The sequence below is a fragment of the Hemiscyllium ocellatum genome, chromosome 20, assembly GCF_020745735.1.
Source record: "Hemiscyllium ocellatum isolate sHemOce1 chromosome 20, sHemOce1.pat.X.cur, whole genome shotgun sequence".
Classification (NCBI taxonomy): domain Eukaryota; kingdom Metazoa; phylum Chordata; class Chondrichthyes; order Orectolobiformes; family Hemiscylliidae; genus Hemiscyllium; species Hemiscyllium ocellatum.
Window position 1 is genome coordinate 24,655,870 of NC_083420.1, and position 15,817 is coordinate 24,671,686.

Genomic DNA, 15,817 nt, shown 5'->3' on the forward strand with positions numbered 1-15,817 from the left:
AACCTGGTCATCAGGTGTGAGGCACTCTACTGTTTCCCATTTTTAACCTGTTATCTGTTCATTTATCCCATTAATATTTAAAGGTCCTTGCTATTTGCAATTGGCTGATCATTTCCCATGTTAATTACTTTCTGAAGTTCAGTCATTAATTAGCTGGGAATCACATTGCTCTGTGGGACTCTTATGGCACAGTTATAGTGTCCTGAACTCTGGACTAGGAAGCATAGATTCAAATCTTGCCTGCCCCAAAGATGTGCAATAACATATATCCCTTTGCAATGTACTAAGGATGTGACTGGTGCTGTATAACCTGTTGAATAACTCCACCCACATGAATAATAACCATTGCTTTTTTCTGTGTCATGCCTCTGGAATGGACCCCTGAGACACTCGATGGCTACAGGCTGACAGGCAGTAAAATGTTAGACAGAAAGAAAGAAAGAAACCATCTTAGAACACAGTAAGTTAACAAATTAAACTTTATTGATGATTTTCCTCAAATTTTGTAATGTTCCTCTGTTAAGAGGACTTCAGTACATGGCATCAGCTTGAGCCTTAACAACTAATGCTACTCAGTGTGCCTCCATCAGGACAGCCACACCTACTTAGTTTCTAGTGTAAAAAGGCACTTGCAACATGTTAAAAATACTGTTGCGCAAATGTGGAATGTGCAGTAATCTGATCCAGGCCCAAATGGACCTTGTTCGATAGTTCACATACTGTACAGCTGACCTTGAACAAAGCTTAATCCAATATCATTTAGCTTATTAATACTATGAGGGGAGGAAGAGAAAAATCCAGACCTACTGGAATCTCCGGCCAGTCAACAGCAGCTAACAATGCACAGCCTGCAGAAAGATAATTGTTTCTTTGTCTTGCACAGAATAAAATTAATAAACTACATATAAACAAACAGAGGTTTACAAATGGTTTGGCAAGCTGCACACACAATGTATGCTTTGTCACATACACACCTTGCAACAAAGTGATCTTGTCTTCCACCAACATGGAAGCAGAGTTGGATTATACTGGAATACTATTGAGTTGAGTGATGCTCTTTGCCATCAGTCTTCATTGTGCTGTTGCCCACCAATGGTTGTCATTAAGTAACAGTATTGATGGATTAGACATAAACCTCCTATTGCCACTGGTTCTCTCAGTTTCCTTTGTGCTCTAGTGTAATTAGCTACTAAACTGAGTAGCCTCACTGTACTTTTATTGAAAATGTCCTTCATCCAGGGGCTACTTTCTATTGGATTGTAAGTCAACTGTGTAATAAGATAAGCTGTGTATCAAGATGACAGTTCTTGGTAGCCACCCCATTGACTTAGTTGATGTGAATGTTTAGATAAAGCAATGGTGGTTTAAAGATAGTTACTACGTAACTTCACACTGTCAGACTCCAGCCAGCCACATGAGTCCTACGTGGTGACTCTAGTCTGTTTGCTTTTGAGAAGCTTTACTATTGTGATGTCTGGGCATATGTGGTCTCTTGGTTCCCAATGAGAACAGCTCATATTTACAATTAGTCAATGACAGTAGTGCTGGTCAACTGGCCTTCAAACCCAAATTTAAAAGTTACTCCACTGGAATGCACTGGTCTATGACAACAACTTACATTTATATAGCATCTATAATAGTTTCATGGCACTTTACAGGAGCCATTGTCAAAATAGGGCAGATGACTAAACACTTGGTCAAAGAGGTAGATTTTAAGGAGTGTCTTAAATAAGTTTAGGGGAGATCAGAGAGAGAAATGCAGAGGAGGGGTTTTGGAGCTGAAGGGCATAATTGCCAGTGGTGAGTACAGTAGTTAAACTGAAAATACCTTTGAGGTCAGAATGATATTGAATGGGAACTAATGTAAAAATAACACGTGTCAAAGATTTTTTGATTTTATAATTACTAAATGATAAATTCAAGTGCATCCTATTGTCCTACTTAGCAGCTAGCTTCAACAAAAAAACAGAGTAAGAGTTCATTAAAATAGTCAAAGAAAACCATGTACCGCTTAAAAGTTGTAGGAGCAGTTCTGTTTGTAAAATATAAAAGCAGCATGTCACTGACCTGTTCAGAGATTAAGAGAAAGTAAAGACTGCAGATCTTGGAGATCAGAGTCTAAAAGTGTGGAGCTGGAAAGCACAGCAGGTCAGGCAGCATCCAAAGAGCAGGAGCATTCCTGATGAAGGGCGTCTGCCCAAAATGTCGACCCTCCAGCTCCTTGGATGCTGCCTCACCTGCTGTGCTTTTCCAGCACCACACATTTTGACTAGTCTCCGAACAGCTCATTCCTATCCACCTGATAACTGATTCATCAAATGTGACAATACTTAGTGATAAAGTCAGAAAACATACGACACCAGATTATAGTCCAACAGGTTTATTTGAAAACAAAAGCTTTTCGAGCGCAGCCACTTTGCCAGGTTAAGACAGACTTGCCCTGACAAAGTCCGAAAGCTTGTGATTTCAAATAAATCTGTTGGGCTATAACCTGGCGTCATGTGATTTCTGGCTTTGTCCACCCCAGCCCAACACCAGCACGTCCACATCAATAGTTAGTGATGGCAGTGAAGGGGTGGTGAAAAAGTTGAATAACTGTTTGAAACCAAAGAAGATAGTGATACTAGGACAGCAGATTAGTTTGGATTGATACTAATATGGAAAGGGAATACAGCAGTGGGATTACTTAGCTGATTGAAAATTAATGCAAGATTACAAAAAGTCCACTTAGAGATTTTTTTTTATTTGTTCAGTGTTTGCCTTTAAATTGTTGTACTGTGCTAGGAATTGAACATGAATGGATTTGTTCTGTGAACTGGAGTTAGATTTTCAGAAAGACACAACTTTGAAACAGATGTTCTGTATTTATGTGAGGAACAAGAGAGTGGCTGGAGTGAGGGTAGGGCTGATCAGGGATAGTGGAGGGAACTTGTCCCTGGAGACGAAGGAGGGAGATGATGTCCGTAATGAATACTTTGCTTCAGTATTCACTGGTGAGAGGGACCTTGTCATTTGTGAGGACAGCGCGAAACAGGCTGATTTGCTCAAACAGGTTGATGTTGAGGAGGAGAATGTGCTAGAAAATTTGAAAACTGTGAAAATAGATAAGTCCCCTGGGCTAGAAGGGATATACCCAAGGTTACTACAGGAAGCAAGGGAAGAGATTGCTGCACCTTTGGTGATGATCTTTGCGTCCTCACTGTCCACTGGAATAGTGCCAGATGATTGGAGGGTGGCAAATGTTATTTCCTTGTTCAAGAAAGGGAATAGCGAATAACCCTGGGATCAGTCAGTCTTACATTGGTGGTGGCAAGTTATTGTAGAGGATTCTGAGAGACAGGATTTATGATTATTTGGAAAACCATAGTTTTGATTAGAGATAGTCAGCATAGCTTTGTGAGGGGCAGGCCATGCCTCATAAGCCTTATTGAATTATTTGAGGATGTGACAAAACACATTGATGAAGGTAGGGCAGTGGATGTGGTGTATTTGGACTTTAGCAAGGTGTTTGATAAGGTTCCTCATAGTACATTCATTCAGAAAGTAATGCATGGGATACAGGGAAATCTGGCTTTCTGGATACAGAATTGGCTGGCCCATAGAGGACAGAGGGCGTTGGTAGATAGAACGTATTCAGCCTGGAGCTCAGTGACTGCTGGGATCTGTTCTGCACCCTCTGCTGTTTCTGATTTTTATAAATGACTTGGATGAGGAAGTGGAAGCGTGGGTCAATAAATTTGCCGATGACACAAAGGTTGGTGGAGTTGTGAATAGTGAGGTGGGTTGTTGTAGGCTGCAATGGAGATTGACAGGATGCATAGCTGGGCTGAGAAATGGCAGATGGAGTTCAACCTGGAAAAGTGTGAAGTGATTCATTTTGGAGGACAAAATTTGAATGAGGATTACGGGGATTCTTGGCAGTGTGAAGGAACAAAGGGATCTTGGTGTCCACATCCACAGATCCCTCAAAGTTGCCACAACCACTTGGTGAAGAAGCAGCGCTTTGAAAGCAAGTGCTCCAAAACAAATCTGTTGGACTATAACCTGGTGTTGCGTCATTTTTAACTTTGCCCACCCCAATCCAACACCAGCTCCACCAAATCATAGAGTCGATAGCCAGAGACGTTTTCCTAGGGCAGAAATGGCTATCGTCAGGGGCATAATTTTAAGGTGATTGCAGGAAGGTTTAGGGGAGATGTCAGAGGTCGGTTCTTTACACAAAGGGTGGTGGATGCATGGAATGCACTGTCAGCAGTGGTAGTAGAGTCAAATACATTAGGGACATTTAAGCAACTCTTGAATAGGTACATGGATGATAGTAAAATATTGGTTAGTTTGATCTTAGAGTAGGATAAAAGGTCGGCACAACATCGAAGGCCGAAGCACTGTTCAATGCTCTATGTTTGAACCCTTTAAAAAATTCCTGTGAAAATATTCATTCCCAGTGACCTTCATGGCTCATGTCGAACATTCAACAGCAACACAGAGAAAGATTCATCGCTAGCAGCAATAGAAGACTGTTGCAATAGAAGGTTGTGGAGAGAAAGTAGGTCAGTGACATTTGTTTGGGATTGATATACAATAACGATGTCAGTATAGGCTTGTGGGAGAGCTTCAGAATGCACTAGCAAAAAAGGTACAGAGTCATAATGAGTTGAATGGTCTCCAGTACCGTACAATTCCAGGGGAAAAAGCTCTGGAAGGAATGACTGCAGAAATGGCAAATACCATGAGCAAATCTCTATCAATGACAATCTCAATTCACACAGGCACCTACATCTTAAATAACTAATAAAGGAGATTCTTATATATATCAATAATATATATTAATAATCGTGCATATAGTCTATACTTCCTGTAACTATCACTGTTTCTTGTGCACATTGCCTGTCACACTGCTCCAAATACCCTTTTTTTGGTATTTGACTTAGTACATAATGTCATGGAATTCACTTTTATGTGAATATTTACTTTGTGTGGATCTTTATATAAACTGCATACATGTAATTTTCAAAGATATTTGTCTAATTTTTTAATGCTCATAATATATGTCCCAAGGTAAATAATTTCTTCAAACCTTGTAAGAGGGAAAGAATTGGACAAAAAAAAATTACTGCTTCAATTCTTGGTGAAATGTTGATAATTATGCTGATGTTTACCAAGCCTTTCGATAAGCCGGCTGAATGAACAGTATTCTTAAGAAATCCCACTTGACTGGGTTGATTACAATGCAAAGTACTTCTCTGTGGAACAAGTTGATTAGCTGGATCATGAGTTCTGATGTTTACTGTCATGTGTGCACTATTGCTCCTAACCACCCCACAGGCTCCCCCCCCCAAGACCCTAATTGCTGTTCTGGTGCCAAATCCATTCATTCTCATCACTGGAATTGATCTGAAATTGTCTAAGCCATATTGACTACAGTCTTAAGCCTCATCTGTTGACAGATTTCTTATTTTGCTCTCATTATTGTTAAATGTTCTGATCTATCTCAATAATTTGGTACATAACAAAAAGACGCTTGATGCTTAAAGTAACATAAGGTAACATTCCTAAGCTCCCAGAGGAGCTGAGAAGTGCCCCCATTTATAATTAGTGTCACCTCTTCGACAACACATAATTGAGAGCTGATTATTTTTCAGCCTTATGCTGGCTTTGAGTCTTCGTTTCAATAGGATTTGCATTGGGAAGGACTAGGCAATGAGACGCTAAGCATCTTTCCCTGGAGTGAAACCTGCACTTGCTACCTTGAGATTTCAACGTGTCAATCTCCATCATCCACTTCTGGTCTGAAGACTAAAATAAAATTGGTCAATGTGTCCATCGACAAAGCGCAAGTTTGGTAAAATATCTTGTCTTTTGTTTAATCTCAGTTCAAACATGTCAAACCAATGCTTGGTCGATTCATTGCGTCTGTCAGTGAACACCACCGCAGTAGTGGCTTGACTGAATTCAGTTTACAACAGCTGGTTTGAGCAATACTGACCCTGGAGGAATGACCACCCAGCCAGGAGGCAGAGAGTCAGCAGCAGGAATGGTGTTAATGCTGCTTGACAAGTCTATCACAGCTCCTGGGAGCATTGAGAGGCTTTCTGTTGTTGGCCTTAGTCGAGCCTCAACCCTCTCCTGTAACTCTTTGTCTGAAGGATGATTCTTGACTGTCCCATCCCGTTTCCTACAACCTGCTGTTTTCCCTTTTGATGTTGACAGTCTTCCAAGGGTGCCATGAGACCCGGCCACCAAAGACATCAGTGGAAGTCCAAGGGTACTTGCTGAAAATGGTGATGCCATTAAAGATGTCTTGGTTAAATTTATTGGAGTGCTATTGAGAGAAATGACAGAGCTAGGAATGGCTGTGATTGCAGCAGATCCAACAGTGCTGCACGTCAACGGGCTGAGGTCCAGAGGTGTAGGATGTATTGGAATTGGCAGTGAGGTTCCCAATGCCTGGAGGGGATGATTTCCAAAGATGGCAGCTGGATTGGGAATTATAATCTGTGTCCCGTTTAAGTAAGGCATTTCTGATGGTACTGGATTCTTGGTTGACGGTCGAATTTTCAGCATTCCTTGTTGTTCTGGGGACACGAAGTGGCCGTGAGCTTTGATATGCTTGCGGAGGGAGCTGGGATCTGTGTACCTCTTATGGCAGCCAGGCATTTTGCAGTAATATGGTTTGTCCACGTAATGTGTCCGGGTGTGTTTGAATCGGTCACTGGAGTTGGAGTATCGTTTATTGCAGCCTTCATAAGGACAGATGTAGGGCTTCTCACCTGGGAGAGAGGGACAGGGAATATTCAGCCACTGGAATAGGAGAAATCACATGCACCTGGATAACAAGATCCAAACTAATAAAACTGTTCAACATTAAACCCAGAATACAAAATCTAGGAACACAAATCAAAGCATGTTCTGTACTACCAAGTCCCAGCGAGGGTTTAATACAATAATCCTTCCCTTCGCTTTGATAAAGTTCTGCAATCTTAGCTACCATGACAAAAGAAACCAAACAAACCCTGAACAGGCTTCAGAGAGGAATAACAAGACCCCACAGGAACTGAAGATTGTGAAGATACCTTATCTGTGACCCTCATGGACATACTCTTACCCATGACCTCCAAACCCTCCCCAAATGAACATTTACCGAAAACAACCATCCCCCAGGTCCACTCTTACCCACCCCCATCCTCATTGCCCCTTTCCCAGTCCATTCTAGTTAGACGCCCCTGTCCTAGCCCGATCTTACCTATGATACCCCTTGACCATCCTGCTCAACTCTCACCTGGTCTTCTCGTATCTATGTCCTACACCCATTTTGGTACACTCTTACCTGTATTAACTGCACAGACCCCATCCTGGCCCACTATCACCTGTATTACCTCTTTCCACCACACACACACACCCCCACCACCAACCAAGCCCGAGCTCAATGTTACCTGTGACCCCACCCCCCCGTGCCCCAGAACACTGTTACCTGTGACCCCACCCCCCGTGCCCCAGAACACTGTTACCTGTGACCCCACCCCCCGTGCCCCAGCCCACTGTTACCTGTGACTCCACCCCCCGTGCCCCAGAACACTGTTACCTGTGACCCCACCCCCGTGCCCCAGAACACTGTTACCTGTGACCCCACCCCCCGTGCCCCAGAACACTGTTACCTGTGACCCCACCCCCGTACCCCAGCCCACTGTTACCTGTGACCCCACCCCCGTGCCCCAGAACACTGTTACCTGTGACCCCGCCCCCCCGTGCCCCAGCCCACTGTTAGCTGTGACTCCACCCCCCCGTGCCCCAGCCCACTGTTACCTGTGACCCCGCCCCCCCGTGCCCCAGCCCACTGTTACCTGTGACTCCACCCCCCGTACCCCAGCCCACTGTTACCTGTGACCCCACCCCCGTGCCCCAGAACACTGTTACCTGTGACTCCACCCCCCCGTGCCCCAGAACACTGTTACCTGTGACCCCACCCCCCGTACCCCAGCCCACTGTTACCTGTGACCCCACCCCCGTGCCCCAGAACACTGTTACCTGTGACTCCACCCCCCCGTGCCCCAGAACACTGTTACCTGTGACCCCACCCCCGTGCCCCAGAACACTGTTACCTGTGACTCCACCCCCCCGTGCCCCAGAACACTGTTACCTGTGACCCCACCCCCCGTGCCCCAGAACACTGTTACCTGTGACCCCACCCCCCCGTGCCCCAGAACACTGTTACCTGTGACCCCACCCCCCGTACCCCAGCCCACTGTTACCTGTGACCCCACCCCCGTGCCCCAGAACAGTTACCTGTGACCCCGCCCCCCGTGCCCCAGCCCACTGTTACCTGTGACTCCACCCCCCCGTGCCCCAGCCCACTGTTACCTGTGACTCCACCCCCCCGTGCCCCAGAACACTGTTACCTGTGACCCCACCCCCCGTACCCCAGCCCACTGTTACCTGTGACCCCACCCCCCGTGCCCCAGAACACTGTTACCTGTGACCCCACCCCCCCGTGCTCCAGAACACTGTTACCTGTGACCCCGCCCCCCCGTGCTCCAGCCCACTGTTACCTGTGACACGCTCCCCCTCTGCCCCAGCCCACTGTTACCTGTGACCCCACCCCCCGTGCCCCAGAACACTGTTACCTGTGACCCCACCCCCCCGTGCCCCAGAACACTGTTACCTGTGACCCCGCCCCCCGTGCCCCAGCCCACTGTTACCTGTGACCCCGCCCACCCCCCGTGCTCCAGCCCACTGTTACCTGTGACCCCGCCCCCCTGTGCCCCAGCCCACTGTTACCTGTGACCCCACCCCCTCATGCTCAGGCCCACTGTTACCTGTCACCCCGCCCCCCTGTGCCCCGGCCCACTGTTACCTGTGACCCCACCCCCCCATGCTCAGGCCCACTGTTACCTGTCACCCCGCCCCCCTGTGCCCCGGCCCACTGTTACCTGTGACCCCGCCCCCCCGTGCTCCAGCCCACTGTGACCTGTGACCCCACCCACCGTGCCCCAGCCCACTGTTACCTGTGACCCCGCCCCCTCCGTGCCCCAGCCCACTGTGACCCCACCCACCGTGCCCCAGCCCACTGTTACCTGTGTGCGATCGGTTGTGTATTTTGAGGTTCTCCAGGCGAGAGAAGCTCTTGTTACAGGTCGGGCAGCGATGGGGCTTCTCGTTGGTGTGAGTTCGGATGTGAATCAACATCTTGTACCTAAATGTGAATGGAGACAATCAGTCAGACAGAGAGGTAAACCATTGTAGAAACATCACTGCAACAATGCAGACTGCGGACACACACAGCCCAGCGAAAGAGAATAGGGCTGCAACTTTAACAAAACAATCTCTAAACAGAATCATCAATCAGCTTGGAAGTAAACTACAAGATTAAGGACAATACTGCCACATTCGCAGACTTTGCAAATTTCTTGCTCTTTTCCACATTTCCCATGCTTTCCTCCCTTTCTGCTGGTCTGCTGTAACCATTTACATCTTGTCTCGACCTATCTTTTATTTAATTACTTGTTGTTAAATCACTTCTGCTTTGCCTTGCTCCACCCTGTCTTTTGTGATGTAACCGTGCCTGTCTTCCAATCTACAAAAGACCCTTCGCTTGTTGTTATTTCTGGGACCAAGTGGTGAGGTCAACTGGGCATCTGAGACCACAGGGAGGACTGCCCCCAATGGGAATTAAAGGATGTGAAAGAAACACAGTAGAAAAGGAAATTGGATGAACGTGAATCAATTTAGATCCGCAAACAGTAGTGTAACAAATCAGGGCCACAAACAGCAATGAGGAGTTTCACGTACCTGGCATTAAATCCCTTTCCTCTCCGAGCACAGCCTTCCCAGTGGCAACAGTAACCGGTCTCCTTCTCTGGTTTTACATGAAAGTCATTCACATGGTCCACCAGATCCTGGAGTGATTCAAAGAGCTGGTTACACTGCAAGGCAAGAGGTCACCACAGGAGTGAGAGGCCACAACTCCTTTCATAACCCATACAGTTCGCCAGCGTCCGAAGAAAAATTATAGACTTGCATTTTTATAGCACCTTTCACAAACCCAGGATATCACAAAGCACTTTTGAAGTGTGAGCATTAGGGTAATGCAGGAAAAAAAGTGACCCAAGCATGCACAGCAAGCTCGCACAAACAACAGGGAAACTGTGAAATTCTATTTTAGTAATGTTGGCCAACAGATGAACACTGGCCAGCAAACTGGAGAGAATACCTCCCCCTGCCCCCATTCTATAAAAAGTGCTGTAAAATCTTTAGTTCTAACTGAGACAACTGAAGAGGTCTCAGATAAACTTTCTTTACAGAGCAATGTTTCCTCATTTTTGATCCTACAACAGTGCAGTGCTCCATTAGCACTGCCCTTCAGAGAGTTCAGCAATCCCTCAATACTGACCGACAGTGCAGCACTCCCTCAGTACTGACCCTCCGTCAGTGTGGCGCTCCCTCAGTATTGACCCTCTATCAGTGCAGTGCTCCCTCAGTACTAACCCTCCAACGGTGCAGTGCTCCCTCAATACTGACTGACAGTGCAGCCCTCCCTCAGTACTGACCCTCCGACAGTGCAGCGCTTCCTCAATACTGACCAATAGTGCAGCATCCCCTCAGTACTGACCCTCCGTCGGTGTGGCACTCCATCAGTACTGACCCTCCGACAGTGCGGCGCTCCCTTAGTACTGACTCTCCAACAGTGCGGCGCTCCCTCAGTACTGATCCTCCAACAGTGCAGTACTCCATCAGTACTGGCCCTCTGAGTGTAATGCTCCCTCAGTACTGACCATCTGACTGCAATGTTCCCCCAGTACTGACCCTCTGACAATGCGGCACTCCCTAATACTAATCCTCTGACCATGCAGTGCACCCTCAGTACTGATCCTCTAACAGTGCAGTGCTCCCTTAGTACTTAACCTCTGACAGTGCAGCAGACCCTCAGTACTGACCCTCTGACACTGCACTCCCTCAGTACTGACCAACAGTGCAGTCCTCCTCACTACTGACCTTCCGACAGTGCAGCGCTCTCTCAGTACTGACCCTCTGACGGTGCACTGCTCCCTCAGTACTAACCCACTGACAGTGCAGTGATTCCTCAGTACTGACCCTCTGTCTGACAGTGCACTGCTCCCTCTGTACTGACCCTCTGTCTGACAGTGCACTGCTCCCTCAGTACTGACCCACTGACAGTGCAGAGCTCCCTCAGTACTAACCCTCTGACAGTGCACTGCTCCCTCAGTACTAACCCACTGACAGTGCAGTGCTTCCTCAGTACTGACCCTCGGACAGTGCAGCACTTCCTAGTTCTGATCCTCTGACAGTGCAGTGCTCCCTCAGTACTGATCCACTGATAGTGCAGTGCTCCCTCAGTACTGACCTTCTAACACTGCACTCCCTCAGTACTGACTGACAGTGCAGTGCTCCCTCAGTACTGGGCCTCTGACATTGTAGTGCTCCCTCAGTACTGACCCTCTGACAGCGCAGTGCTCCCTCAGTACTGATCCTCTGACAGCGCAGTGCTCCCTCAGTACTGATCCTCTGACAATGCAATGCTTCCTCAGTACTGACCCTCTGACAGTGCAGCATTCCCTCAGATCTGACCCTCTGACAGTGTGGCACTCCCGCAATACTGACCCTCCGATAGTGCAGCGCTCCCTCAGATCTGACCCTCTGACAGTGCAGTGCTCCCTCAGTACTGATCCTATGACAGTGCAGTGCTCCCTCAGTACTGATCCTCTGACAGCGCAGTTCTCCCTCAGTACTGATCCTCTGACAATGCAATGCTTCCTCAGTACTGACCCTCCGACAGTGCAGCGCTCCCTCAGATCTGACCCTCTGACAGTGTGGCACTCCATCAATACTGACCCTCCGACAGTGCAGCGCTCCCTCAGATCTGACCCTCTGACAGTGCAGCGCTCCCTTAGCACTGACCCTCTAACGGTGCAGCACTCCCTCAGTACTGACCCTCCGACAGTGCAGCGCTCCCTTAGATCTGACCCTCTGACAGTGCAGCGCTCCCTTAGCACTGACCCTCTAACGGTGCAGCACTCCCTCAGTACTGACCCTCTGACAGTGCAGCCCTCCCTCAGTACTGACCCTCTGACAGTGCAGCATTCTCAGTACTGACCCTCCAACATTGCAAACCTCCCTCAGTACTGACCCTCTAACGGTGCAGCCCTCCCTCAGTACTGACTCTCTGACATTGTGCACTCTCAGTACTGATTCTTCGACAGTGCAGCGCTCCCTCAGTACTGACCTTCTGACAGTGTAGCACTCCTCAATATTGACCCTCAGACAGTGCAGCACTCCCACAGTCCTGACCCTCTGACATTGCACTCCCACAGTCCTGACCCTCTGACATTGCACTCCCACAGTACTGACTGAGAGTGCAGCGCTCCCTCAGTACTGATCCTCTAACGGTGCAGCATTCCCTCAGTATTGACCGTCTAACAGTGCAGCACTCCCACAATATTGACCCTCTGACAGTGCAGGACTCCCACAGTCCTGACCCTCTGACAGTGCAGCACTCCCTCAGTACTGACCCTCCGAGAGTGCAGCGCTCTCTGAGTACTGACCCTCTGACAGTGTATTGCTCCCTCAATACTGATCCTCTGACAGTACAGCCCTCCCTCAGATCTGAGGTTTCGACAGTGCATGCTCCCTCAGTACTGACCCTCCGACAGTGCATGCTCCCTCAGTACTGACCCTCCGACAGTGCAGCGCTCCCTCAGTATTGACCCTCTAACAATGCAGCGTTCCCTCAGTACTGACCCTTTGACAGTGTAGCACTCCCCTCAGTACTGATGCTCTGACAGTGCAGCACCCCATAGTACTGACCCTCCAACAGCGCAGCCCTCCCTCAGTACTGACCCTCTGACAGTGCAGCCCTCCCACAATACTGATCCTCTGACAGTACAGCCCTCCCTCAGATCTGAGCCTCCGACAGTGCATGTTCCCTCAGTACTGACCCTCCGACAGTGCAGCATTCCCTCAGTCCTGACTCTCCAACAGTGCAGTGCTCCTCAGCACTGACCCTCTGACAGTGTGCGCTCTCTCAGTACGGACCCTTCAACAGTGCAGCACTTCCTCAGTACTGACCCTTCCAAAGCGCTCCCTCAGTAGTGATCCTCTGACAGTGCAACACTCCCTGAGTAATGACCCTTCCACAGTGTATCACTCCCTCAGTACTGATCCTCTGACAGTGCATCACTCTCTCAGTACAGACCCTTCCACCATGCAGCGCTCCCTCAGTATTAACCTTTTGACAGTGCAGCACTCCCTCAGTACTGACTGTCCGACACTGCAGCCCTTCCTCAATACTGATCGTCTGACAGTACAGCCCTCCCTCAGATCTGAGCCTCCGACAGTGCAGCACTCCCTCAGTCCTGGCCTCCAACAGTGCAGTACTCCCTCAGTACTGACCCTGCGACAGTGCAGCACTCCCTCAGTACTGACCCTTCAACAGTGCAGTACTCCCTCAGTACTGACCCTGCGACAGTGCAGCCCTCCCTCAGTACTGACCCTCCGACAGTGAAGCACTCCCTCAGTACTGACCCTCCAACAGTTCAGTGCTCCCTCAATACTGACCCTCTGAAGTACAGCTCTCCCTCAGATCTGAGCCTCCGACGGTGCATGCTCCCTCAGTACTGACCCTCCAACAGTGCAGCCCTCCCTCAATACTGACCTTCCAACAGTGCAGTGCTCCCTCAGTCCTGGCCCTCCAACAGTGCAGTGCTCCCTCAGTCCTGACCCTCTAATGTGCGCTCTCTCGGTACTGACCCTTCGACAGTGCTCCCTCAGTACTGATCCTGACAGTGCCTCATTCCCTCAGCAGTGACCCTCTGACAGTGCAATGTTCCCTCAGTTGACCCTTTGACAGTATAGCGCTCCCTCAGTACTGACTCTCCGACAGTGCAGTGCTCCCTCAGTCCTGACCTTTCCAACAGTGCAGCTCACTCAGTACTGACCCTTTGACAGTGTAGCACTCCCTCAGTACTGACTCTCGGACAGTGCAGTGCTCCCTCAGTACTGACCATCTGACATTGCTATACTCCTTCAGCACTCTACATGGAGTGCCTGTGAGGACGTTCCTTTGCTCAAGTCCCTGGAATGAAAAACTGTTTGGTTATTTGGACCATGAGGTAACCTGCAGAATCATGGTCATTATTCGACAAATGCTGCAGAGTTGAATCAGAGTTTCTATTGCACTGAACTGAGCAGGAGCTCAGGGAGCAGCAGCTTCAATCACTATCGTGCTGGAAGCTGCGGGAAAGGACTAGCCTCAACCTGAGACAGCTTTACCGATGTCACTCTGCCTGCACCAAACATCAGTGGGAAACACAGACCCGAGCAGAGGGAGTGAACTCCTAATCCTTGGTAAACCCTTCATAGTGACAGAGAGAGGCTCTGACAGCTTCCACTTACCTTGTGCCACCTGCATGCTAGCTGTTCCATGGGGAGCTCCAGCAAGTTGTGCATTTCTTTCGGAGGTGTCACCAGTAAAGGGGATGGGAGGTGCACTGGGCTGGTGGAACCCAAAGGCAGGAAAAACTGCAATGTCTGTGAACCCTGACTTCCTTCCAGAAAGCGGATTGGCTGTGGTTCCTGCAGATTCAACATGGCAAAGCTTTTATTCCCCATTATCTCTCCTGTTTTTAACTCTATTTCTCTTCTGAAGATGCAGCATCACATATCCCAGATCGCAGGATTCATCGGTCAAGTGTTAACCTGGACACTGTTTCTCATTCATGTCCATTTTTGTATAAAAAGACAAACTCAATAAGATTCCAGCCTTTAACTCACTACTCAGTATCTGATAACCATCCAAGTTCCCCAATTAGATTGCAGTCTGCAGCTCACTCTGTTACTCGATCTATAACACAGTTGAACCCCTCATCTGGATTCTAACCTTAAATTAACTCCCAAGTATGTTATTGTAACTACCACCCAATAAACTTCTCAATTAAATTCCAGCTGCTCATTGCCAGCGTTTTGTTTTTGTATTTATAAGCCCCAAACCCCACAACAAACAGAACCCAACATTAGTTACAGAAGGAGAATAAAGCAGCAGTGAGAGGGTGAGTCAGAAGCACACTCCACCTGTACATTTACACAGGGCATCTATACTGCATTCAATTTAATTGACAAGGAGCCCATTCAGCAGGTTGAAGGAGATGGTCTTCTGGTGTTACATGACAATGACAGCACGCTAACAAAGGTAAGGCTCTACGTGACATTGAGGACAGCTCCTCTACAGGAGCTTCAGGTTCAATATGCAATAAGTGGTAGCTGGACTGGTTGCTGAAATGCTGCCGACATCTTGATGTGTGATCAGTACATCATTCCTGCTGTCAGTGCAGGCCCCGGATACTTACAGTACTGACACTGGGTGACACATCGTCACCATTCTGCAGCTCCTCAGGCAGTGCAGCTGATCCTGGGGGAGAGTCAAGGCCAGAACCTGGGGACAAGCTGAGATCCACAATGGAGTCTGACCTCCGGGCAGGAGAGAAATGCAAGTCCAACTTCTCCTGATCCTTGGAACTGATTGACAGACCTGAAGTGGGTACGGGCAAGACAGAGAGAAAGTGAGAGTTTTGGAGTGAGGTAAAGGTAATCAGTGAGTACCTCACTAACCAGCACTTGGTCCAAACATTGACGGTACACACATTGGCTGTGAAGAATATCAACAGTTTTTTTTAATAAAGGTTGACATAATATCCTGACATGATAATGTGGCTTTATTAATAAAGGCAAGGAATCCATTTGAATAATCTCTTTGAAAGAGCCAACACAGGCACAATGAGCTGAATAGCCTCTTTCCATATTATTCTGA

The 15,817-nt window shown here is 48.1% G+C and overlaps 1 protein-coding gene across 7 annotated transcripts in view; it reads right to left on the minus strand.

Annotated features, from left to right (window-relative positions):
• Positions 1 to 461: 461 nt before the first annotated feature.
• The window catches only part of glis2b (GLIS family zinc finger 2b), a 79,809-nt gene continuing 64,453 nt past the window's right edge, over positions 462 to 15,817 (minus strand). For 5 of the 7 annotated variants that reach the window (XM_060840634.1, XM_060840636.1, XM_060840639.1 and 2 more), the window contains exons 3-7: positions 15,357 to 15,538; positions 14,407 to 14,586; positions 9,787 to 9,920; positions 9,072 to 9,190; positions 462 to 6,770 (exon numbers count right to left, since the gene is read on the minus strand). In XM_060840634.1, the coding sequence (XP_060696617.1) occupies positions 5,953 to 6,770; positions 9,072 to 9,190; positions 9,787 to 9,920; positions 14,407 to 14,586; positions 15,357 to 15,538 (1,433 nt within the window). In that variant the 3' untranslated portion in view covers positions 462 to 5,952. The remainder of the gene's footprint in view (positions 6,771 to 9,071; positions 9,191 to 9,786; positions 9,921 to 14,406; positions 14,587 to 15,356; positions 15,539 to 15,817) is intronic. The other 2 variants (XM_060840635.1, XM_060840640.1) reach the window with 2 other exon arrangements.